Raw genomic sequence first — 24,357 nt, forward strand, 5'->3', positions numbered from 1 at the left:
ATTTCGTCACCAATGAAATTACTTCAGTGACGAAATTTTTTGTCACCAATAAAACAACATTTTGTCACCAAAAATTCTCATTTTCGTCACCAAATAGTTATTCAGTACCATATTTATGACTTTAATTGACAAATAAATTTGTCACGCATGTTGATCATTGATGAGGAAATAATTTCGTCACAATAAGATGTAAAGATGACGAAATTTTTCGTCTTCAAAAGTCATAATTTTTTGTCACCAATAAAACAAAATTTTGTCGCAAAAAATTCTCATTTTCGTCACCAAATAGTTGTTCAGTACCATATTTATAACTTTAGTTGACGAATAAATTTGTCACGCATGTTGATCATTGATGAGGAAATAATTGTCACAATAAGATGTAAAGGTGACGAAATTTTGTCTTCAAAAGTCATATATGGGTGACGAAATATATTTCGTCATAAATATATATACACGTGACAAAATTTTTAGTCACCAAACAACAAAATAAATAAAAACTTTCATATATAAACTACAGTAAATTTTGTCACCAAAAAAAGTTTATTAGTGACGAATAATCACTTTGTCATAATAAGAAGTACAAATGACGAAAAAATTCGTCACTAAAGTTGTTCCATATTTTATATTCAATTTAAGTTATTATTTCACAAATATCCCTTCTCAGATCCCAATAGCCTTTTAATTGTACTAAGAAATCCACTAGCTATTATACACCACTCCACACAAAAATTCACTAAACCATTATATTATAAATCAAAATGTATCCATCAAACAACTTTAATAATAATCCATTATGTATAACAAAAAAATCATCAAAGCAAATCCCAAAATGAACTAATGTGGAGTCCACAAAAAAAATCAACACTCAATCTTGATTTGCAACTACAACTAAGTATCAGTTCAGGAAATAAATAAATAATTCAACACTTGATCTTGATTTGCAAATATGCTTCCAAACGTCATCAAAAACCAATCTGCAAAGAAAATAAATAAGGAAGACATTAATATATTATTAATTACATCTAAAATCATATTTAAATAATTTTATTTTATAAACCAATTTAATAGAAATGCATATAACAATCCAAAACTTCAAAGAGTTGAAGTAATCCTTAATGATAAGCAACACAGATAACAGAAGATGACAAAAGATTGCAAGAACACCATGTATCACTAGCACTAATGCCAACAAGAACCAAAGAGAATCACATGACGTGTTCGCAACCTAATCAATCAATAGTTTTTATAGGAGTTACCATTTTCATTTAAATCTAAATATGTTCCTATTTTATTTTGAACTTCAACGAGGTAAAAGGTCAAAACACACATGCAAGCAAACATAAAAACAAAAACAAATACACACGAATAGATATTGAAATAAAAACACAATTAGATCTCCAAACATTTTGGGTTAATTATATTTTATATGGTTTTGTCCAAAAACACTTTACCTCCTTCATGTTTAAAAATATACACATAACCCTCTTGAAATTTGGAGTAAAGTGCAAACGTTGCAAATTCTGGTTAAGTTAACCATGCGTTAACACACTAAATTGAGCGTGTGTTAAGAAATATATATAATGATACTTTTGCCCCTTTTTCAATTTGCCTTTTTCTATTATTTTCTTCTTCATTCCCTCTCCCTCCTCCTCCTTTCTACAGCAGCAGACCCACTCGCCATTCCCCTTCTCATTTCCTCCTATATTTCACATGCCACCACCAACCAATAGCCTCATGGACCACCATGGCTATCAACCACCTCTAAAACAAAACCCAGTATCCACTTCCCCAAACACCTAGGTTGGGTGACTTTGCAAGACACAGTCCACCAGGACACCACCATGCATGGCCAAACCCAACCCTAACACCTAGTGGACAAGCACATTTCATCCCTTTCATCTTTCTCTCCCTCGTAGGGAAGGAATTTTTAAAACTCATCTCCCTCTAACAACCTAAAAACAGAAAGTTCTAAACACAAGTTCTAAAGGAACATATTAGAATTATTTCTTTGTTATATGGAAACACTTTTTCTTTGTTGTGCATTATTTCTTTGTTATATGGAAACACTGTTTCCCGTGATACAAGGCCCAACTACTATTAAAATTATTTAAATTTCCTTTTTCCAGAAAAGACATGAAATAAAAACTGATCATCAGGCAGGTGGTGCAACTTAGAGGTGAAGCTTCTTACAAGCTAATAGCTGATAATTAGAAAGCAAAAGTTGAAAACACCCATTCCCCTACTTCCTAATAATAAGTCTTTTTCAACTTATTTAAGTTATTTTTGCCTTGTAAGTTGTAAACAAAAGCGCACCAAATACTTTGGCACACATTTCCTAAATAAAAAAATCTACAAGCAACTCCATAAGATGCACCAAACAGAGCTAAAAAATGAGATACAGTCTCTAAGGAGCCCATGAGCAGAAGATAAGTAGAATAACTCACCTGGTGGACTGTGTCATGGTAAAAGTCATTTAACTTCAAAGCATGCGCAAGGCTCGCTGTGAACCCACGAGAGACACCAATATTGGCACCAGCATACTCTTTGTATGGAAATGTATAAAGGTGGCCCACAGCTGCAATAAGCATCTCAACACAAATTATAAAATTCTGGAATTCAGCAGCCTCCTCTGTATCCCTTATAAATCCAGATTTTGCAGCAAGAAAAACAAGAACACCCTAATGGAAGAGAAAGATAATAAGAAACATACTGGAAGTCTTACAAATCCCACATCTATATCAACGCAAAATCCAGCTACAATATGAGCAAAAAAAACAATTTTTATGCATATCCAACAGGAAACCATGCACACTGTATTATTTGTTTACACTTTACACCAATTTCCTTTGTTCAAAAAGAAACAAAGTGAAAAAAAAAAAGAAAAGGGCACCCAGAAACCTGTTTGGGCCACATTCAGAAGGTATTCCAAGGTATGCATTGCTTCCAGCATTAAACATACAAGTTATTTAACTACAATTTTGGGGAGTTGGCATTCTTACAACTAATCAAGCACCAGCTGTTTTTTTAGAGAAGGAAGTGATCACAAAATTCACATCACAAACTATTACACCTTGATTATATTTCTAGGAAAGGAAAATTACAGTGACCTCTCTTGAGGTTACGATTAGAAAAACTCTCCTTAGGTTTCTTACATTACACTTAGCTTCCCTAATGGTTTATTGACATATCAAACCACCTTCCCCCAACCCTTACAGGTTAGTAGATAAAGAATGCCAAGCGGCTCCTACATAGGCTATTTTAGTCAGAAAATATGTATTCATGAATGTACAGGATGTCCTTCTCATCACTTATCCTCCAATTGTCTCACCACCAAACAAAAACAATCAATTACCATCTGTTTTTTTTCTATTCAAATATTGATCACCATAATACTGTTAATAGAGGAAAATAAAAACCAACTGGCATAGAGACAGTTTTCATTGTGGCAGCCACAAAAAAGCTATGGAAGATGAAGATGAAGATGAAATATGATAATGACAATAATTGCAGTGGCCACAATTGTCAGTTTTGAATCTACTACACATCAAAATGCTAATGTGTTCAGAGAGTTACTGTAAGGTTTGACTAACTGTGGCAAGGGGTCCATCATAAGGAAATGTGAATTGTCAACAAACATGGAAAGATAAAAAACACTGATGATAATAAGAGGTCATGGCAGCTTTCTTCCATTGTCCTCAATTCCATGTTATGAAATAATATGCTAGGTCCCATAATATATAAGTACCTTTTTGTAGGAAGATTTTATCAATTCCTTTCTCCATTTCTATCAAATTCCATGATTCTTTTATGATATTTTCTTAATAACATCTAATTCCTTTATTCAACGAAGGGTCCATTTGCATTCAATAATTACTTCTTGACTAATTGAATAGGTGTGGCACATCCTGGAAGCAAGTTTGTCATGGATACAAAATGTCATAGGTTCAAATCATATAATATAATCCCTACCACTTATTTCTCCTTCTATCAGTAACAAGGGATCAATTGAAATGGATGGACATAACAGGTTCTAGAAAGTCATGTGGGAGGGAATGAAGAAAAATGAAACTCGAAGAAAACATAAAGAAATAGGATATTATTTATTTTGACTAAAGAGATGGACATGGTGGCAGGTTTAACTCTGCAGATGTGATGGAAATAGAGAGATAATTGATGGCGGTTCCAATACATTGTCATGGTGGTGGCAACCATTTGTTGGATCATCTATGAACTTGATGGATGCTTTAAGGAGATAAAAGGGTCTGCAAAGACTAAAATATTGACGGTTAAAAGTGGAGATGATAGTGTTTGATGTTGGAGCACAGTGTGAATTAAGGATAACATATTGGCTCTGGACATAAAACAAAATTGAACAATAATGTGAGTAGTGGTTCCACATGGATATTGGTTGTAGAATAGTTTTGTAAGGGCACAATAGTATTGTTATTCAGTCAAGAAATCAAATAAGAGCCAGAGTGTCATCTTGATATTGAGAAAACTTTAATCACTAAAGCATATGTCAATAAAATAATGGTCGAATAATAGTAGGGAAGGAGAACTATAATAGGAAACAAAAATGGAGGGAACTGTAACTTCAGAAACCACAAGAATGGTCTCTCTAATTGTCAAAAATCTCAAGGGGATAAAATGTAATTATTCTTGTAATTAATAAAATCCCAGAAAGTAAGGCATTAATATAAGGAATGCACCATTCTAGAATTAGGATTCAGAAAAGGCTGGGAATTCAATTCAGTGATAAAATAATGACAAAATTAGACAAGATCCTACCTGCCAATAGGTCAAGAAAACAACAGACTTGATTATGATAAACTTTGGAACTGGATTGAATGGCTGAAGCAAATCTCTGCACGCCACATAAAACAAGGCCAACGAATAGAGCGCCACTGAGTACGATACTATATAGATGACGGTGAGATAAAGGTATGACTGGTCCACACTGAAATTCCCATCATGATATTTCCCTTTTGCATAAAGTATGAATGTAACTGCCACTAAAACAGGCTTGAGTATCACAAACTGCAAACAACCTTGCTTGCATCTCCGTATGAATGAGGAACCTATAAGTCCAGTCAAATCATTCCAACTCAGGAATATAAAGATTGCACTATCCCTTCCAATCATTTCCAAAATTCATTAAATAAAACCTCAAATTACTTGGACCCTGAGGGTTGTCACCATGCATCAAAAACCAATCACAGTAGATGGCTGATTAATTTAAAACATACTCACCCATCTAATGGAATGGGAGAAAAGCAGCATGTCATCAGATACCAGCTTGGCTTCAGAACCCGACCACTTAAACTCAACACAACAGCTCCTGGTCCACCCACCCATGCCAGGCACAATGCCAAGAAATTATAAATGACCCATGCTTCATATCTGAAACAGTATATTAAAAATTAGCATGTTCTACCAAAAGCAGTGTAAAGCTCTTGGAAAAAGACTTGAAAAGCTGAGATCACTGAGACCATTCAGTGAACACACATCTAATACTATAAAACGAGACAAACTTTGGGATTAGCTCGGTATGTGAACAAATCACGCTACATTTTCAACGGTAAACAAGTCAAACTTGAACTCATTTTGAAACTTGTTCATTTTTCAAGCTAAATTTGAGCAACCAACTACTTGGCATGACTTCGCTTGTTTACAGCCCTATAACATGAGCACTAGGCAAGTAAATGAATAAAGTATTCACAATCTAAAAAAATATTCATCAACAACATCAAGTTTCAAAGCTTGAATACGAATTGGCTAGAACATCTGAAGAATGAGAAACAGATAAAACTATTGTATTTAAAGTCAGTTACAAAAGAAGTGGCGATTCCTATCATTGGTAGAGATATAGACTGGAATAGCATACCTAGAACTTCTAGAGCTACTGCTTCAACTGATTATTCAGCTCTCCCTGCTGAGCCACACATGCTCCAAAGTCATAGATACACCAAAGATTAAGTGCATGTCTGTGTATCCAAGCCAAATCGCCATGTAACAGATAGCAGCGCACAACCCAACAAGCTGCAGAAGTTAGTTGCAAAAACCAGAACACGTGGCAAACACAAATTACTGAAATCACTAGTCCCCATTCACACACACAAACGATAAATAAATAAATAAAATATGACAGAAAACGCAGAAATCAAAACCTTTAATTTTTAAGGTTGGAGAAATAGAACTGTGAATTGTATTAATCCTATATTGTATGGTTATTACAAGACAGGAAACTTATTAAACATTAGATGACAATACCAGTAACAAAACGGTAGTCTTCTCGAACCCCTGAGTTGAACTCCAGAGTGCTGGTGAAGAATCCACCATAACTGTCTCAGAATACAAATTTGGAAATATGTGAAGACCTGATGTAGCATCCCAAGCAAGTGCCACAGGTGGAAAACAGTGCAGTTTGCAAAGTCCTGCTACCAGGAAAGAGCTACCCTTAGCAGAAATAGAAAACAAAAACCTGATCAAAAGAAATGGAAAAAAAAAAAAAAAACCTCTGATAGTAAGGAAATCCAAAGATCATAATTTTTTAAGCTAAACATTGAAAAGAAGAATAATGATGCCCCAACTGTCCAAATTTAAATCAAACCAAAGAAGATATACAATATTCAAAATACCAAAAAAAACCCGAACCTTCAGTGTTTTTAGATTCATACTAGTAAGTCCAAATCCTACCATTTAAGAAACTGCCATCAACTGACAGGTTTATTATTATGTCAATGTTAAGGTTAAAACACCTTAGTAAAACTCTAAACACTCAACAAATGGAAAATTCATATTTAAATTGTAATTTCAGAAAACCATCTTTTCCATGTTTTTAAATCTCCACGAGAGGCCGATGTTGTCAGGGTATGAAAACCTGACAATTAGAAAAGCCTTTCTTCTTTTTTTTTGATAAGTAAAATTTCAATTAAGAGACACAAAAGAAGGGGCTACAATCCAACTATGCGCAAATTATACAAGATCATCAACTACAGGAAAACCTTAATGAGGTTACTTATGTTCATCATATTCCACAAATTAATATATATATAATCCACGTCTGAAATCAAGTTGACTTCATGGAAAATAAATACATAAAGAAAGCCTTACTGCCATTCTCCAGATCTCCAGCCTCTTCAACGGGGAGTACAGATTTTTTTATTCCACATCCTGTAGTTTCCAGAGATAGTTTAACAGGAAAAAGACCTAAGCTAATAGCAAATGACATATTGAAATCAAGAGGATGGTCCTCCTTCAATATTATGTCCTGTGCAAAATTTAAGTAATGAAGCCGTTAGTAGATGAATAAAACTATATAATCCAGATTAAATCACACGCCCAGAAGCTGCTTTATGGAAGTGCTGACCTTCGGAGAATAAGTTGAGAGAAGCAACAACTGATGAGACAACTCTAATTCCCCATCTTTTGGAATAAAGAATTGTCCAACTGCCATGGAAGCAGCAGGTGGAGGCCTTCCTGAAACAGTTTGAGAGCCCGAAAGTCATAATACATACATTCTCAACTTAAACCTCTTTCAAAAGTAACTGAGAGATGCTCATCACATTCAACAAGAGCAAAAGTAACATTCAAAAGATACCGCAGATACATAGGATATAAAATCTGTATGATCAACAGAGTATCACAATATAACATGCATACAGGATGAGAAAATGAGAGACTCCTCAAAACAAACAAAGATTATGGCATAATGAGAATATTATCATACTAGAAAATAGAAATTCATTTAGCAACAGGGAAAAAAAGAAAAGAAAGAGAAAAAGAAACAACAACAACACAGCCACTCAAAGCAAAACTTGTGTATTTAAAAGGCTTTATTGAGGCTGGACTCCAGGCGAGGCTAATGCAAACAGCATCAATGCTTTGATTTTTACGCAACACTCCAAAAAGACATTCAAATAGAAGGAAGGGCACAATAAACAAGATATTCAAACATAAAACAAATGGGGGAAAAGAAAAATTAGAAATAAAAACATCAGTGCATATCCAGTCTTTAGTAAAGTGGCTCTAAAGATCTCATGTTTTTCCAATGGCAATTGCATTGGCAATATTAAAGAGAAAGTCATGCTACAAACAATGTTTTTCAAATAATATGCATTGCTCTGATTTCTGAGATTGCTTTGGAAAATTAACTACAGTGAATTTATGCCAGAATTTTTCTGATATAAACAAACACAAGCAGCCAAAGGGTTTCACAAAACCTTCTGATGCATATATACTTGTGATACTATGAAATGGAGAACACATGTGAGACAACAGATGAAATTAAAGAAACAATACCGGACTAGGTGCAACTGAGATGGTCAAGAATCTGAAACCATGCATATCCCCAGGAGCCAACAAAAATACAGTTGATGGAGGAGCTTGCTCAGTCTGACTACCTGGTTCAATCTAGAAAACAAAAACAAAAAAATCAGCTACAATAGCATGTCAAACAAACCAACTTACTAAAATCTGATGCTCTAAAATCTGAAAATTCACGTCATGTATTGAATCCATAAGAATTATGTATGCACAATGGCTATTCAGCAATAAAATTTCAAAACAATACATGTTAATATGATCAATTGGGTTGCTACTTTCAAAACAAAATATTTGGCAATAAGAAAGTTAAAGGCAAGCAAGATTCTACGAGTATATAAGAGTAGGAAAACAGCAATGAAAGGGCCATGTCCCTGGCTAACCAATGAAATTCTTCAATTACACGTGTACAACCTCAAGGTTCTGGGAACAGTAAGGTGAAATGGGATTGCAGTTTGACAGTTAAAGTACAGCCCTACACTGAGGTTTCAAGCAGAAATCAAATTTAAGCTATAAAGCCAAAATAATACTGAAAAAGTACGAACAAAGCTCCCTTAACAGTGGATTCATGCAAGCAAACTCTCATCTCAACTCAACTCAACAAGCTTAAAACCCTAAATACTTACTGCTAGCTAGTGAATATTCAATGCACTCATATACTGACTACAAGCCAAGGAAGATACCATGTCATCACAATAAAAACAGATCTATGGCACAAAAAAAATGCTTGAAAAAAGGAGTATTGAGAATATTTTCCAAAAGATACAGAGCTATAAAAAGAGTAAGATTATGAGTAAGATTTACAAAAGATACTGAAACATATTCAAGGCATGTAGACCAAAATCTAATGTAAAATTAATGCAATGGACAAAGCTTGCAGAGTGATACAAAGGAAAATAAACCCTATGCATACTTGGATGTACCACACGTTTGACAATCAGATACCCAATTACACACATATACAGACTTCGAATTTCAATTTCCGCCATTAGGGTTTGGAAATCGAACAATTAGATACCTAATTACACACACACATATAGAAATCACTGAAGCTTTAAATATATATATATATATATATAACTTTGAACATAGATTATGAACCAACAAAAATCGAACACAGATTTGGCCCCCATCGTTCATCTCGGTGGTTGGAGCAGCGGAGAAAGAGCCCTCACATCTCAGATCTACCATAAATCCAACAGATTTGAAGCCTTCATATCTCATATCGTCGTTGTCTGAGAATGGCACGAAGATGGTGAAGACGGTGGTGGTGGTGGTGGTGTGCGGTGGATGTGAGGGTGAAGACGGTGGCGGCCATGGAAGAGGAGTAAAGGGCAGGGAGACCGTCGTCGATCTGGTGTTTGGAGTTCTCGATACCAAGGAGTTGGAGATTATTGGTGAAAAGCCCCAAAATTTGAGTTTATACAAAATTTGAGTTTATAAGAGCACCTCCAACGTGTACCAAATGTTTCACCAAATTTGAGTGAAAAAGGGGTCATTTCTTTAATTTGATATTTCGCGCTCCAACGGTTCAACATCAAATCCGTTTCATCAAATTTGCGCTGGGCAACCGGTTGGTTGACCGGCCGGTCGACCAGCCGGTCAACCGGTAACGGCAAAATTTTTTTTTTTTTTTTTTTTTTTTTTTACTGGTTTGAACTTTTTTTTTTGAACTTTTTGAACTTTTGGTGGTCGACCGGGTGGTCAACCAGCCGGTCGACCGGGTGGTCGACCACCTAGGCAATTTTTTTTTTTTTTTTTTTGAGTCGTTTGAACCTTTTTGTGAACGGTCTGAACTTTTTCCGGGGCGACCAGTTGGTCAACCGGATGGTCGACCCGTTCGTCTCATCCCAACGGTTAGGAACAGTGATTTGGTTAAACGCTTCGCCTGCACTCAGTTTGGTACCATTTTTGCTGAATTTTGGATTTGATATCGATCTGGTGAAAACGTTGGAGCTTAAAAAAGTGGCTTTTTCACCAAATTTTAAATTTGATGCCAGGTTTGATTCACCGTTGGAGATGGTCTAACTAATCAGGCATAATAAACTTATACAAAATTCTCACCAAAACTTTCAAAATTTTGACAATTTTGACATCATAAAAAAAAAGTTAGTGGAAAAAATTTAGGTGACGAAACTTATTTTTTTTCTCACCTAAAAGTAAATATTTGTTGACGGAAATAAATTTCGTCACCTATTATTTTATTTTTTTTATTATACGTGATAAAATTTATAATTCCTCATGGATTATTCTTATTTAGTGACGAAATTTGTTTTCTTCACTAATTTTTGTCACCATACCAAAACAGAGAATAAGAGAAAGAGACACCAAAGAAAGAGCAAAGAGAAATCATGTACCAAATCATCAAGCGAAGAAGATGTGGCGGTTACCGGCAAGGCTGCTACTGGCGGTGACGATCGACAAGACTAATAGAGGCGACAATGGCGATCGGCGTCGTAGAGGAGTAAGAGGTAAGACAAATTAATACCCTATTTTGAGAGAGAGAGATGATAAACAAAAAAAAATGATAAAAAAAATTAATACCTTTTTTTTTTTATTGCCGCTCAATATATCAAAAATTTTTCATCAAAATTGGTGACAATATTATTTCCTCACCAAAAGATATCAGAAATATTAAAACGTTTTGGTGATGAAAATATATTCATCACAAATAATTTTATAATTAGTGACAAATTTTTTTGTCACCAAAAGTCCCAAAATTTTGGCGCCACCGAAAAAAAATAGCGGGAAAATTTTTGGTGACGAAACTTAAGTTTTCCTCACTTAAAATGAAATATTTATTGACGAAAATATATTTTGTCACCTATCATTTTTATTTTTTTATCATATGTGACAAAATTTAAAAATTCCTCACGAATTATTTTTATTTAGTGACGAATTTTATTTTCTTCACTAGTTTTCGTCACCATAGGTTACTTTTGTTGTAGTGCAAGGTGGGCTGCTTGAGCGCCCATGTGGGCCGCACGTGCGGTTAAGCTTGGCTGCATGTGTAGTGGTCTGGCTGGCTCAGATTCTTCACTTCTTGCTCGGAAGATTTGCTTTCACGCCATTTTTGATTGAATTTTCATATTTCCTGCCAAATATGTACAAATGCACGAAACAGATCATCTCCACCAAATAAATAAAATTAAAAGACTAAAAATGTAACTTAAGTGGCCTCAATGTGGTATCTTTCGGCCTACATCACTCTCTTGATTAGATAAAAAAAAAGTCAACTCTCTTCATTTGATACCAATTTAATAAAATGATTAGAGTACTGTTTTTATCAAATTTAAATTTGATAAAAGATTTAAATTTGGATTAAAAATAGTCTAACAGGCTATGGATTGTCGTCAATGATTTATAAATAAAAATATTGTGTGTGCACTTTAATTAAAATGTGATGGAATACTACAATACAGTTTTTCAAGTTTTTCTCGGGTAAAAAAAAAAAAAAAAAAGTCCTGGCAAACATCTTCTCAAGTAAAAGAATATTCTTATTTCATGAGCAGGAATCTCCATTTATAAGCTCAATCCCCTGCTGGATTGGCAGATGTATATTGAACGGATTAGCGAATTGATGGATAATTATGAATCGATTAGATAGTTTAAGGTTTTATAAATTTTAAATATAATATAATAATTTGTTAATATTTTTTTTTGAATCACAATCCAACTCAATACAATCAAAAAATTATCAAATAAATTGTCAAATATCAATAATAAATATATATAAGAAAACTATGCATAATCAAAACTATTTCATTACTTTTTTTTTTTATTCAAAAACTATTTAACATGACTTTTTTTTAAAAAAGATAAAATTAAGCCTTATTTTTTTACATAAAAATATCAAATATCAACACTTGTCATTTGATAAAAGAATTTTTAAATTGAAAACAAATTAAAATATAACAAAATATTTAAACTCTTTTTTAATTAAAAACATTAACAGAATATCTAAATAAATTGAAAACACAAAATTTTACAAATTATTAAAGGTTCTTGCGGTTCGACTGTAGTCAAAAGAATATCAAATCCACCATTTGTCTAAAGCTAGACGGATTAAAAAAATGAAAAATGCTCCGTAGCTCGAGAAAGTGAGGCTCGAATGGACCGAATGGTACGAAAAATATTATCTTACCAATAAGAGAATCAAAAAACATCCTAAAACGACATCGTTTTAGAATTTCAAGCCACTCGAGCGACGGAAAATTCGAGCTACGAATTGGAACCGTAAAAAAATTAATCATCACGCATCTATTTAAAATGCATGAATCAATTTGATTCGATCAATTTAGACAAATCGAAATATCTATTGAAAACCCTTATGAAAAATCTATATTTGTTTTCACCGAAAGGATACCATTATTACATCACATCACCAATTTTAATTTTTCACAAAATTCAGCTAAATGTTAAAGCAGTATTTGATTCATAAATTTGGAAAAAAGTTTGAAAAGAAAAAGAAAAAAATTGTGTGAGCATAAATAAAATTTAGTTATATTTCATTTATATTTTACCTACTTTTTTCCTTTTACTTTTCGAATCTTCTCCAAATCCATAGATCAAACAATATTTTGAGGTTATTACAAAAAAAAAAAAAAAAAAAAAAAGTAAATATTTGAAGCAACAAATCAATGTATATTTATGTAGGAAAATGTCTCGTAACTCAAATTTTGTGACTCAAAAGTGGCTCAAATGGCCAAAATAACGTCGTTTTGACCATTTTTATGTTGTTCTGTACTCAAAACGACGTCGTTTTGGCCATTTGAGCCACTTTTGAGTCACAAAATTTGAGTTACGTAGCATTGTCGATTTATGTATTGCGTTACAACTATAAATGTAGTTTGTCCTTTTAAGTAAATTAATAATAAATATTAATAGTTGAATTTAATTTTCAACAAATTTTATTAAAAATAAATTTGGGTACAACCGTTATTAAAAAAAAAATTTGCAACAATTTTTTATACTTATCGCTAAAATTTACAATTAGTGATTTTTTGATCACGATTTTTATAAATTGTCGCTAAAACTTATAATTAGTGATGTTTTTCTGTTACAAAATTTTCAAATTGTTACTGAAAGTTAAAAGTTAGCGACTTTTTTTTAAACTATCGTTAAAACTTATCATTGGTGTCATTTTTTATAATAAAATTTTTAAATTGTCGTTGAATTAATAATTAGTAATATTTTTTAATAATTTATAATAAAAAATATTACTAATTATTATAAGATTTATTGGGCAATAAATCCACTGCCTACATGGAAGTCTCCTTGACTTTTTACGTGTAGAACCTTGGTTTGATATTTGTTTATTTAGTTACTCTTTAAATTTTTACAAAAAGATGTTAAAAAAAAAAATTAGAGAATCGATATAACAAAACAAAAACAAATAAACAAATAAATATGCTTAATACCAAATAACCCGGTAAGAAACTAAATGCTAAGAAAGAATCTACATCGGATTTGAAATGTTTTGATGAACTATTTTGGTAATATATTTCTCTTCACACACCATACATATAAAAACAAAAAAACTAAAATAATAATAAAAAAAGTTTAATACAAATCTTTCACTTTAAAATAAAATAAATATTAAGATAATTCAATTACAAAAATGACATTATCATATCAGTTTTGTGGATTTTATTTTTTTATTTTTAGGCGGTATGGATAGAGTTTTAGTTTTAGGAAATGAAGACGTGGCAAATTCAGAAGCGGTGGTGGTGAGGTCAAGGAGATCGGCGGATGGAGCTGATATAATCCTCCAGGGCTTGGATTTGTTGTTTGGATGGGGGCGTTTCGTTGTTCTTTATGGATCTATGAACGTCGTACGTTGTTGCAGCCAAGAACATAACCCTGTGTTATGTTTGTCCCCACTTCAATTTCAATATTTGTATATATTTATATTTACAAGAAAATAAGACATCTAATCTAACCAATTTATGAGGTGAGAAGCAAAATAAACAAGAAAATATGGAAGAAGAAGAAGAAGATAGATACATACCCTGAACCAAAGAGTATGATCTGCCTCGGAAATATGTACTTGCCAAATATCTTCATCTCTCTCTCTCTCTCTCTCTCTCTCTCTCTCTCTAACTGTAGGTGAGTTTTATGATAAATGAAATTTTGATTCCTGATTGAATAAATACAAAAGAAGGATTAATTACATGAATAATCCCTCAATTCTCACTCATTATTATTTATACCCCTTAAATTTAAATTTATTATATTCAGACATCGAAGGCTCATTTATTCCTTATCTATTTTCTGTTCAACTTCTATGAAAAAGAGTTTGATATCTTTGTAATGCTTATTTCTCTTCTATTTTTGGGTTGTTTGTAGTTAGTTATTTGATTAGATTTGGTGTATTGTTAGACTTTAATTGTCAAATTTATTATAATGCTTCTCATTGGAAATCTCATACTGATCGATCCAAAAAAAACACAAACACACACACACACAAAAAGGGCTAGTTATGATATATATAATCTTTTATATTATATCAGATCATTTGTTGTACCTTATTATGTCTTGTGGGGTAAAAAATATTCATGGGTAAATTAGATTCAAAAACTTATTATCATGAAATTGGAGGAAAGATGTTTTTAGATTATGTTTATAAATCATCTTTTAATTTAGAATAAAATGCCAATTTCATGTAACTATCACTTGAGGATCTAGGTTGGGACTGAATTTTGACGTTGGTGAACAACTACCAGTGGACTCTTGGTTCCGAGAATGGATTAGGAGAATCGATCAAAATCCTTTGGGGTATTTGGCTTCATCGCAATAAAGCGGTCTTTGAACATGTAGTGGAGGACCCTTTCCAGGCTTTGTGCAGAATTAACCGCATGAATTGGAATTGCAGTAAATAGATTTTCAAATTGTGGTCACCACAAATAAATACGGCAGTTTATAATGGTTGGAATTATATTTTTATTACTAACATAAAAGTGCACAATGCTCTCCAAATCCACTCCTTGGAATCAGCAGCATTCTAAAAATATAGGGGTTGCATTGGATGATAGAGGGAATCAAATCATCTCTAGTCCCGTTTGTATTAAGAAGGAGAATGGAAGAGATTAATAGCGAGACAATTAAATAAATGTTTGTTTTGGTGGTAGTTGTTAGTATGTAGATTGTTAAATTATTACCTTATAAAAGAAATATAAAATATTAAAAAAATAAAATTATGATTTTTGCTTAACAAAAAAATACAAAAACATTAAACATTAATATTTTAAAAAAATGCCAACATGTTAAAAAAAAAAAAAAAAAAACCTAATCCCATTGGACTAATTTCTTAATGAGTTCGGATCTTCAGCCGCTCTTTCCTGTAGCATTCCCAGCAGCACTACAAAACGACATCGTTTTGTATGTTTTTTTTTTTCCTTTCTTTGCTTCTTATTTAGCTTTCCCCTTTCCTTTTTTGAACCCTAGACACAGAGGCGATGATACAGGACGAAGGAGAGGAGACGATCTGGACGATCTGGAAGAGTGAGGCGACGATACAGGACGAAGGAGAGAAGACGACCTGGACGATCTGGAAGAGTGAACTGACGAGGTTCGTTTCTCTCCCTTTCGATTTTTCCATAGATTTTTCATTCTTTTTTTTGCCCATACTCTTTTTGGTTGATGAACATAGATCCTGACAATGGTTGATGAACATATGTTTAGAATCTTTAACATTGTTGATGAACATAAAAATATAATTTAATGTGCTCAGAATGTTTAATAGTTGAACTATGAACATAGATTCCATTCTTAAATATGAACATATTTCAGAACCTATTCTTAAATATGTTAACTTGACAATGTTAACTTGACTTCTGTTTTGAACATAGATTCCATTCTTAATTTAATCTATGAACACATTCTTAATTTAACAATGTTAACTTGACTTCTATGAAATGTGCAAAATATGTTCAAAAGTTGGAATCTATGTTTAACAGTTGAACAATGTTAACTTGACTTCTATGAAATGTGCATAATTTAACAATGTTAACTTGACTTCTGTTTTGAACATAGATTCCATTCTTAAATATGTTCAAATAAAACAGAATTTGAGAAATACGTTTGATTGCACAGGGTGAACATAGAACATATTTCATAGAATAAGAATATTTGTAATCAATATTCCATTCTTAAATATGTTCAAATAAAACAGAATTCCATGCTCATATTTCTTAACATATTTAAGAACAGGATTACAAATATTTTTATTTGAACAGGGTGAACAAATTCTTATTTCTCAGAACATATTTCAGTTGAACATAGATTACATATATTCTTATTTCCTGTTTTGATTACACCCTGTTCAAATATTTGATTCTGTTTTGAACATTTGACTTCTGTCATTGAATCTTAAATTTAAGAATGATTTGTAGAACATATTTGATTCTGACAATGATCTTGAATTTAAATTTGATAATGATATTGAATTTTAAAAATGGAAAAAGTATATCAAAATGGGTTATCTGAATTTTGGATTTCAAATGAAGGGATTTGAAGTTGAAACTTTATAGAAAATGGTATGAGAGTTAGCTATTATTAGATGGAATCAGAAACTAATGAGGAAGTCCGTGATGCTTATAATTGTAATAATGCAGATTAAAGGAAAGTGATTTTATTATGATTTTTTTTTATTGTCTATCATAACTCATCATGGTAAATCTCTCAAATTTTATGTTGAAGTCCGTATCTAAACTATCATTTCTAAATTTGAGCTATTCTCATTGAACAATTAGTGCCCAAATTATTCTTTGTTATATGCGAATGGACCAATGTGCCAAAAATGGGGTTAGTAGAATAGATAATCTTAATCACAACAAATTTCTTTCTATTGTGATGCTTATGAGCTTCAAGGATTATTTTCCTTGAATTACATAAGGTTCTGGTGCTTCATTTGCTGCAGAGAGATCATGCTTATGAGCTTCATTTGCTGCAGAGGGATCATCCACTTGAACTCTACCATCCATGTTTTATTTCCTTTTCTTTTCTTCTTCTTTATCTGTTTTTGGAAAAATCCATTTGGTAGTGATGGCTTATTAATGTACAAAACTTGAATTATAGATGAATGTAGGAATGATATGATTGAAGTTGAATGTGTATATAACTTTACCTATGAATTGTGTGCATAATTTTGCAGATATCAAGTTCAACTGTTAACGGAGGTACCTCATATCAGTTGACGTTCTGCAACAGAAATTGCCCTAAATGTCATAAGAAAGCAACTATTCAAATTTCGGAGACGGAACAAAACAGAAACAAATTATTTTATTGTTGTAAAAATTGCTACAATTTTATGGGATGGTGCTTGCCTACAAATTCACAAGCTAGAGGTGAAGGAGTAGTGCAAATGGAAAATATGTCAACTGTCACCGAACAACAACTTCGACATATGAACGAACAACTTCGATTTCAAAGCGAAGAACTTCAATTTATGAGGGCGAAGATGCTTAAGTTGGAAACAGACATAAATCAAAATTCGAGTCGTATTTATGGGTTGTGTATCTTTCTTGTAATTGGGATCGTGTTAGTTATAAAAATGTAATAGTTTTGTAATCTTTGCGACCCATGGGAGCTAGTGGCAGTTTGTATGGTTATGTGGTTATGTAAACTATATCTTTGTATGGTTAACTGGACTTATTAATTTTGTATGGTTATATGGTTATGTAATGACACTTGGTTATGTTGTTCATTTTGTCCAGCAAAGCTGTGTAATTTGTGTAATCAGTTTGTATGGTTATGTTGTTCACTTTGTATGGTTATGGTTATGTTCAACCTGTCCCAGCATCTGTCCACTACAGGGTGTAATGAAAACAGGGAATAAGTGTATTCTGTCCATTACAGGGTGTAATCAAAACAGGAAATAAAATCAAACCTGTCCATTGCAGGGTGTAATCAAAACAGGAAATAAGTTTAACTTGTCTATTACAAGGTGTAATCAAAATAAGAAATAAGTGTAATCTGTCCATTACAGGGTGTAATCAAAACAGGAAATAAAATCAAACCTGTCCATTACAAGGTGTAATCAAAACAGAAAATAAGTTTAACCTGTCCATTACAGGGTGTAATCAAAACAGCAAATAAGTGTAATATGTCCATTACATTAAAAATACATTAAAAAGATGTCCATCAAAAATATTCAAATCCCACCAAACATTAAAAATACATAAAAAAATGTCCATAAAAAATATTCAAATCCCACCAAACATTACAAATACATAAAAAAGAAATCCATAAAAATTATACAAATTCCACAAAACATTACAAATACATAAAAAAAAAAAAATTGTCCATCAAAAATATCCAAATCCCACCGAACATAAAAAAAAAAAAAATACACCCAAATCCACAAATATAATAAGATCATCGTTCGGTGCAAGCCTTCCAGGGATGTCCATCCACATGACTGTCAGCAGGACTAGGTGAGGCTTGTGACAGTTGGACTGCAGTAGTATCTTGAAGCAATTTCTGAAACGATGTCAGAGTGGGATACACTAAAGGCATTGAATCAGGCGGCATTGACTGAGGCGTGTTATTTCCCTGCAATAGTGATACATGTATTAAAATATTTTTAGAATCTATACTACGTTTTCAATGTAAAGTATGTAAGCAATTACAACTCACATCATATGTAGGATACATGACATGATGAACACCTGTACGACCCACGGCAAATGAAGGTTGAGATTGGGATTCAGGTCGAGATTGGGATTGAGGTTGAGAAATATAGATTGCACGACCATGACCTTAAAGTAAACCAACATAAAAAAAGAAGAAGTGAAACGAAAAATAGTAATAATGCATTTTCATTTTACAAAACATACAATATGAAATATTACCTCAACATAATTAGTATGACCCATGGCAAAAGAAGGTTGAGATTGGGATTCAGGTCGAGATTGGGAAATATAGATTGCACGACCATGACCCTAAAGTAAACCAACATAAATAAAAGATGAAGTGAAATGAAAAAAAATTAATAATGCATTTTCATGTTAAAAAACAAACATTATTTTATATTACCTCAACATAATTACTACCCATGGCAAAAGGAGGTCGAGATTGACCTTGTGGAGTGTAAACACCCTAAAGTAAACCAACATAAAGCAAAGAATAAGACAATGTATGGCAAAAAAAGTTCATAATACATTTTCATGTTAAAAAACAAACAATATTTTATATTACCTCAACATAATTATTACCAATGACAAAAGGAGGTCGAGATTGACTTTGTGGAGTGTAAACACCCTAAAGTAAACCAACATAAAGCAAAGAATAAGACAATGTGAAAAAAAAAGTTAATAATGCACGATATGTTGGTTCCGTATGAGGTTCGATTTCCCTAACGTCTATGCATGTCAAAGGTAAACACCCTAAATTAAATATTACCTGTATTGAATGATTACCCATGTCGGAAGAAGGTTGAGATTGACCCTGATAAGTAGAAAAAGAACCATCCTACATGCATCACAAAAGACCAAAAATAATAAATATAACGCTACTAGTTGCAAGAATAATCAATCCAACAAATTAATACAAGGTTGCACACAATAGTAAAAATTAATTACCTGACTAGAAATATTACACATGGCAACAGGAGGCTCATATTGACCTTCAAGAATACAAAAACCATCACCCTGCAAACAACCAAATTATTTAATAAATTATTTTCCTAACACACATAACACAAAATTGATAACACATAACAATCACACATAACTTCAATTAATTACCTGCTTAGATTGCATTCTTTTCTTCTTTGCAATACATTTTTCCATCCCGCCCTTGATCCTCCCTCGTCCCTTACTAGTTGCTTGTCTTTTCTTCAGTCCCTTGGCTTGGATTGGACAATCTACTTCATCACTCTATGGGCATGTGTTAGCTGAGGAATTTCTGAATTCAGTGATCTCCACTTGACCACAAGTGTGCACACTTAATTTGTCTTCAACCATGACACTCAGTTCTTCACCTTTTGCAAGTGACAAATGATAAGTTTCTTCACTTTCGGCGGCTCTACTTGCTATAGCTCTAAACATATTCATCAATGACCTATATCGGTTGCTTTGATATAGTTTGACATCAGCCTTCACATCATACCCACGCCTATCTTTCACACTTTCAGCCCTTGCTTTTTTAGTCCATCGTTTGAGTATGTATTGTGCAGGAAGGTCCTTTGCATTGATTATCTCTCTAAGCACCTTTAAACAATGTTGACACACTATGCCCTTCACTTCAAACTTCTTGCAACTACAACTCAAAAAACCATCTCTATCCATTGTCACATTTTTATCTTTTTTTCCATCTACATCTGTTTGAATTGTGAATATGATACTCTCACTATCATGAATAGTGCCTACAATGGACGCTTTAATGGACTGCACGTACTCATTTTGGAATTCCTCAAAAATTGTTTTGGTGTAAATATCTGCCATTTACTTTAACATCACAGTTGAAATGGAAACCTTTGGCAATTTTTGACACAAATATACTCGGCTTCCAATTCTTTATACCTCTTGTCATAGAGCACCCTCTCGAAATGTTTGAAAAATTCCATCAAGTTATGATCACAATTGAGATAATCCTTCAAAAATGCATTGAATGATTCACTTAGTTGAGTAGTACTCAGTCCAGCTGCCCAAGAATTCATAATATATGGCCATCCCCATTTCTCCTTCACACCAAAAGTTTACGCTAACCAATGATTGTTGTGTGCATCATACCTATCAAGCGGTCCCATTGTATTTTGAATTCTTCTTCATCATCAATTTGATGCATAAATTTTGAAAATACACCCTTTACCTCAACATCTTGAAAGAGGGAACTCACATGCTTCACAACATTTTGCATCAAATGTCATGTACAAAGTCGGTGGTTTGTACTAGGCATGACAATTGGAATGGCCTTAGCCATCGCAGCATCTTGATCGATGAAAATAGCTTTTACAGCTTTGTTTGACATTGCCTCCAAAAAAATCTGAAATAACCATGTGAATGATTAGGCAGTCTCATCATACATCAACGCTGCACCGAATACAACAGTTTCTCGATGATGATTAAATCCAACAAAGGTTCCAAGAGGTCTATGTTCATTATTTAATTTGTAAGTAGTGTCAAAGGTCACTACATCACCAAATTGAGCATAGCCCATTATCATTTGTGCATCCGCCCAAAATATGTTACTTATTTGCTCTTCACAATCTAATTGGACTGCATAATAAAAGGATGGATTTTCTAAACTTTTCTTACGAAAGTATTGCAACACACTACCCGCTTCTCCATATTCCAAATCTTTTTGTCTCTTCGATCTCAAGTAATTTTTTTGGTCCAATTTGATGAAGCCAAGTGATGCTCTTCCACCAGATTCCCTACCAAATAGCTCATAAGCAGACCTAAGAGGAATTCCAGATTCTGAAGCCAATTTTACTTCAATTGCTTGGGTGGTAGATATTTTTCTTTGGGATGCAAACATATAAATGCACTCTTGAGGCACAAGATCATGATTATGATGTTCAACAAATTCAATGGCAATATATTTTCCTAAATTTCTATCTAACTTGATACTAAATCGAGCACCACAACCACACCTCACCTCTTGTCTCGAAAATTTTACTAGTGGATCTCGCTTGTCAATACCTCGAGTTCCCTCTTTGTAACATACAAAAGTCCGTGAAGTTATTTCCTTAGTATGTTTGTTGTTGTGTGCATATAGCTTCTTAATACTAAAGCCCACCTTTTCGCCATAGGTATTGTAAAAATCATATGCAGCTTGTTCAGAGTCAAATGACATGCCAAATTTCGGCTTCCAACCACAATTAGCCAACTCATTAACAACATTATTTTCTTCGATTACCTGCAATTCGATTTATAGGTTCAATGAATCAATTTATATTACTTCGATCTATGACTTGGATTTTTTTAGACAGGTATGCCAGTTTTTTGGATAGGTATGCCAGTGTTCAGATATATTTTTTTTTTAATGATCATAAGTTCAAATCAAAGTTAAAAAATTTCAAGTTTCTGCATCCTTTCAAATGAATGGACAACTTGATCTAAAGGAAGACAATAAAATGTTTTAAGCATAATGCACTAGGGAATTGACTGCTTACATATGCTGCCCAACTTCTCTTTTTTTTTTTTTTTTTTTAGTAGTTACAATACCTACCTATCATTCATCATATAGGCATTAATAAATTTGATGTGCTAGGTATACTTACAGTTCATCTACTCATGTCACTTGTACTAGTTTTCAAGCTAAAGATGGGGAAAAACAAAAGATAATAACAAAAGAATAAGGCTTAGCAATTATACTTTTTTATCTTATTCAACATTGACTTAATTTCTTTATACAAGCAGATCAACAGTTTAAGGCATTAGGCAGCTATCAGCAGATTTAGGCAAGTGATACATAATTTTTTTTTAAAGAATTGGCAAGACCATATTTTTTAAACCATTTTCAAAGAAGATTCAGACTCCATGCAGTTTCCACTAGTAAACAGAGGAATGCAAACACAGATTGCAGCATAGATCACAAACACAGAGACTGAAATAGATAAAAAAATATATCTAAATCCTTAACAAACTCATCTAAATTATATCTAAAAATTAGTAATTTCTGAATTAACAAAATCCTTAATTATATCTCAATCCTTAATTAGTAATTTCTGAATTAACAAAATCCTTAATTATATAGAAATCCTTAATTATATATAAAAATTAATATAGAGAAATGTATAGAGAAAAATTAATATATACAAATTAATTATTGCACTAGTATATTTGTAATGTCTGCAAATACATAGAGACTGAAATAGAGAAATAGACTGAAATATTTCTAATGTCTGCAAACACATGTATACATTGATTATCCAAACAAAATGTAAATATAGAGACTGAAATATACATATATACATAACACAGAGACTGAAATATACATATATACATAACACAGAGACTGAAATATACCTCGTCACAGGCGGACTCGCGTCCCTCCGCCATCGTCGCGCCACAGCAGGACTCGCGTCCCTCCGCCAACCTTTCTCCATTACCGTCGCCTCCGTCCACCATCGTTCTCCGTCTTTGCAAATGGTGCCAAGCCCCTCTCCGTTCTCTATCGCCTCTCTTCTCTTTCTCTCTCTCTCTCTATCCAGCTGCGTGGTTAGGGCAAAACAGAGGAGAGAGGGACGAAGATGAAGTCAAAATGAGGGTTCAAAGTTCAGGCGGGAAATTCGAATTTTGGGAACAAAAGAATTAAAAAAAAAAAACCAACTAAATAAAACGACGTCGTTTTTGCACTACAAAACAACGTCGTTTTGTAGTGCTGCTGGGAGTGCTGCAGGAAAGAGCGACCGAAGATCTGAACTCTTTCTTAATACCACCTCTACCTCCTCCATCTAAATCCCAACACCATGGCCCATCCTAATTCCATGGGATTATGAATCCCTTCTCCATTCCCAAAATAAACACAACATATAGTAAATCCTATCTCCATCTCAATTCGAATCCCACATCTATTTCTCAAAACAAACGAGGCCTAGGAAAACTACTCTCATTGTATTATCAGCACTTATCACAGAAACCCGTACGTGTTTTGAAGTTCCACGGTGGTGCGTGCCAAACAATGTCAAAGCCGCAACAACTCACACTGATAGTTTATTCCTTGTTAAAAGGCTAAGAGAAAGGAAGGCTTGGGAATGATAAGTTAGATATGGAAACTGTTTGGTGCAGCTGTTAAAACAGATTATAACTTATAATATAACAGATTATAGATTATAATATTAATCAGAAGTTGTTAACTTGTTTGGTATAACTGTTAAAAAATAGATTTAGGCTAAGTTTGGCAAGTTGCCAAAAAATTAAAAAGTTACTCAAAAAGTTAAAAAGTTATCACTATTCACCAAAATTCAAAAATTACGGCTGCACAACTCTTAATTCTAATTTTTCCCTACACATTAATTTATACAATTTTTTAATACACATTTTTCCATAAAAAGTCAAAAAGTTAACCCAAACATCTATATTTTTT

The 24,357-nt window shown here is 33.0% G+C and overlaps 3 protein-coding genes and 2 long non-coding RNA genes across 10 annotated transcripts; 1 reads left to right on the top strand and 4 right to left on the bottom strand.

Annotated features, from left to right (window-relative positions):
* Positions 1-729: 729 nt before the first annotated feature.
* LOC114311934 (uncharacterized) lies at positions 730-12,089 on the bottom strand. 6 transcript variants are annotated; one of them, XM_082866985.1, is made up of 10 exons: positions 10,680-10,859; positions 8,302-8,412; positions 7,370-7,479; positions 7,114-7,270; positions 6,271-6,434; positions 5,885-6,039; positions 5,251-5,400; positions 4,789-5,078; positions 2,445-2,678; positions 730-974 (listed from the first exon to the last, which is right to left on the bottom strand). In XM_082866985.1, exons 7-10 carry the CDS (start codon positions 5,252-5,254, stop codon positions 963-965), a joined length of 540 nt encoding a protein of 179 aa, XP_082723111.1. In that variant the 5' UTR covers positions 5,255-5,400; positions 5,885-6,039; positions 6,271-6,434; positions 7,114-7,270; positions 7,370-7,479; positions 8,302-8,412; positions 10,680-10,859; the 3' UTR covers positions 730-962. The 6 variants fall into 6 exon arrangements, with proteins under 6 accessions (XP_082723111.1, XP_082723107.1, XP_082723110.1 ...); XM_082866981.1 differs by lacking the exon at positions 730-974 and adding an exon at positions 11,260-11,546 and having other exon boundaries at positions 2,088-2,678; positions 5,885-6,434; positions 10,680-10,811; XM_082866984.1 differs by lacking the exon at positions 730-974 and having other exon boundaries at positions 2,088-2,678; positions 5,885-5,984.
* Positions 12,090-13,799: 1,710 nt separating this feature from the next.
* On the bottom strand, positions 13,800-15,452 carry LOC114322621 (uncharacterized). The gene is made up of 2 exons (XR_003650822.2): positions 14,333-15,452; positions 13,800-14,184 (listed from the first exon to the last, which is right to left on the bottom strand). It is a non-coding gene; the product is annotated as an uncharacterized LOC114322621 (long non-coding RNA).
* Positions 14,267-18,098, top strand: LOC114322622 (uncharacterized). Its single transcript, XR_014327937.1, has 3 exons — positions 14,267-14,430; positions 15,769-15,892; positions 17,477-18,098. It is a non-coding gene; the product is annotated as an uncharacterized LOC114322622 (long non-coding RNA).
* A 2,103-nt stretch (positions 18,099-20,201) lies between these two features.
* Positions 20,202-20,768, bottom strand: LOC145824247 (protein FAR1-RELATED SEQUENCE 1-like). The gene has a single exon (XM_082923871.1). The coding sequence runs from the start codon at positions 20,766-20,768 to the stop codon at positions 20,202-20,204; it is 567 nt and encodes a 188-aa protein (XP_082779997.1).
* Positions 20,769-21,330: 562 nt separating this feature from the next.
* On the bottom strand, positions 21,331-23,399 carry LOC145824248 (protein FAR1-RELATED SEQUENCE 5-like). The gene is made up of 2 exons (XM_082923872.1): positions 23,298-23,399; positions 21,331-22,185 (listed from the first exon to the last, which is right to left on the bottom strand). The coding sequence occupies exons 1-2, from the start codon at positions 23,397-23,399 to the stop codon at positions 21,331-21,333; spliced, it is 957 nt and encodes a 318-aa protein (XP_082779998.1).
* Between the last annotated feature and the right edge of the window lie 958 nt (positions 23,400-24,357).

Source organism: Camellia sinensis, chromosome 4 (genome assembly GCF_055761805.1).
Source record: "Camellia sinensis isolate YWXY chromosome 4, ASM5576180v1, whole genome shotgun sequence".
In the NCBI taxonomy this organism is placed as follows: domain Eukaryota; kingdom Viridiplantae; phylum Streptophyta; class Magnoliopsida; order Ericales; family Theaceae; genus Camellia; species Camellia sinensis.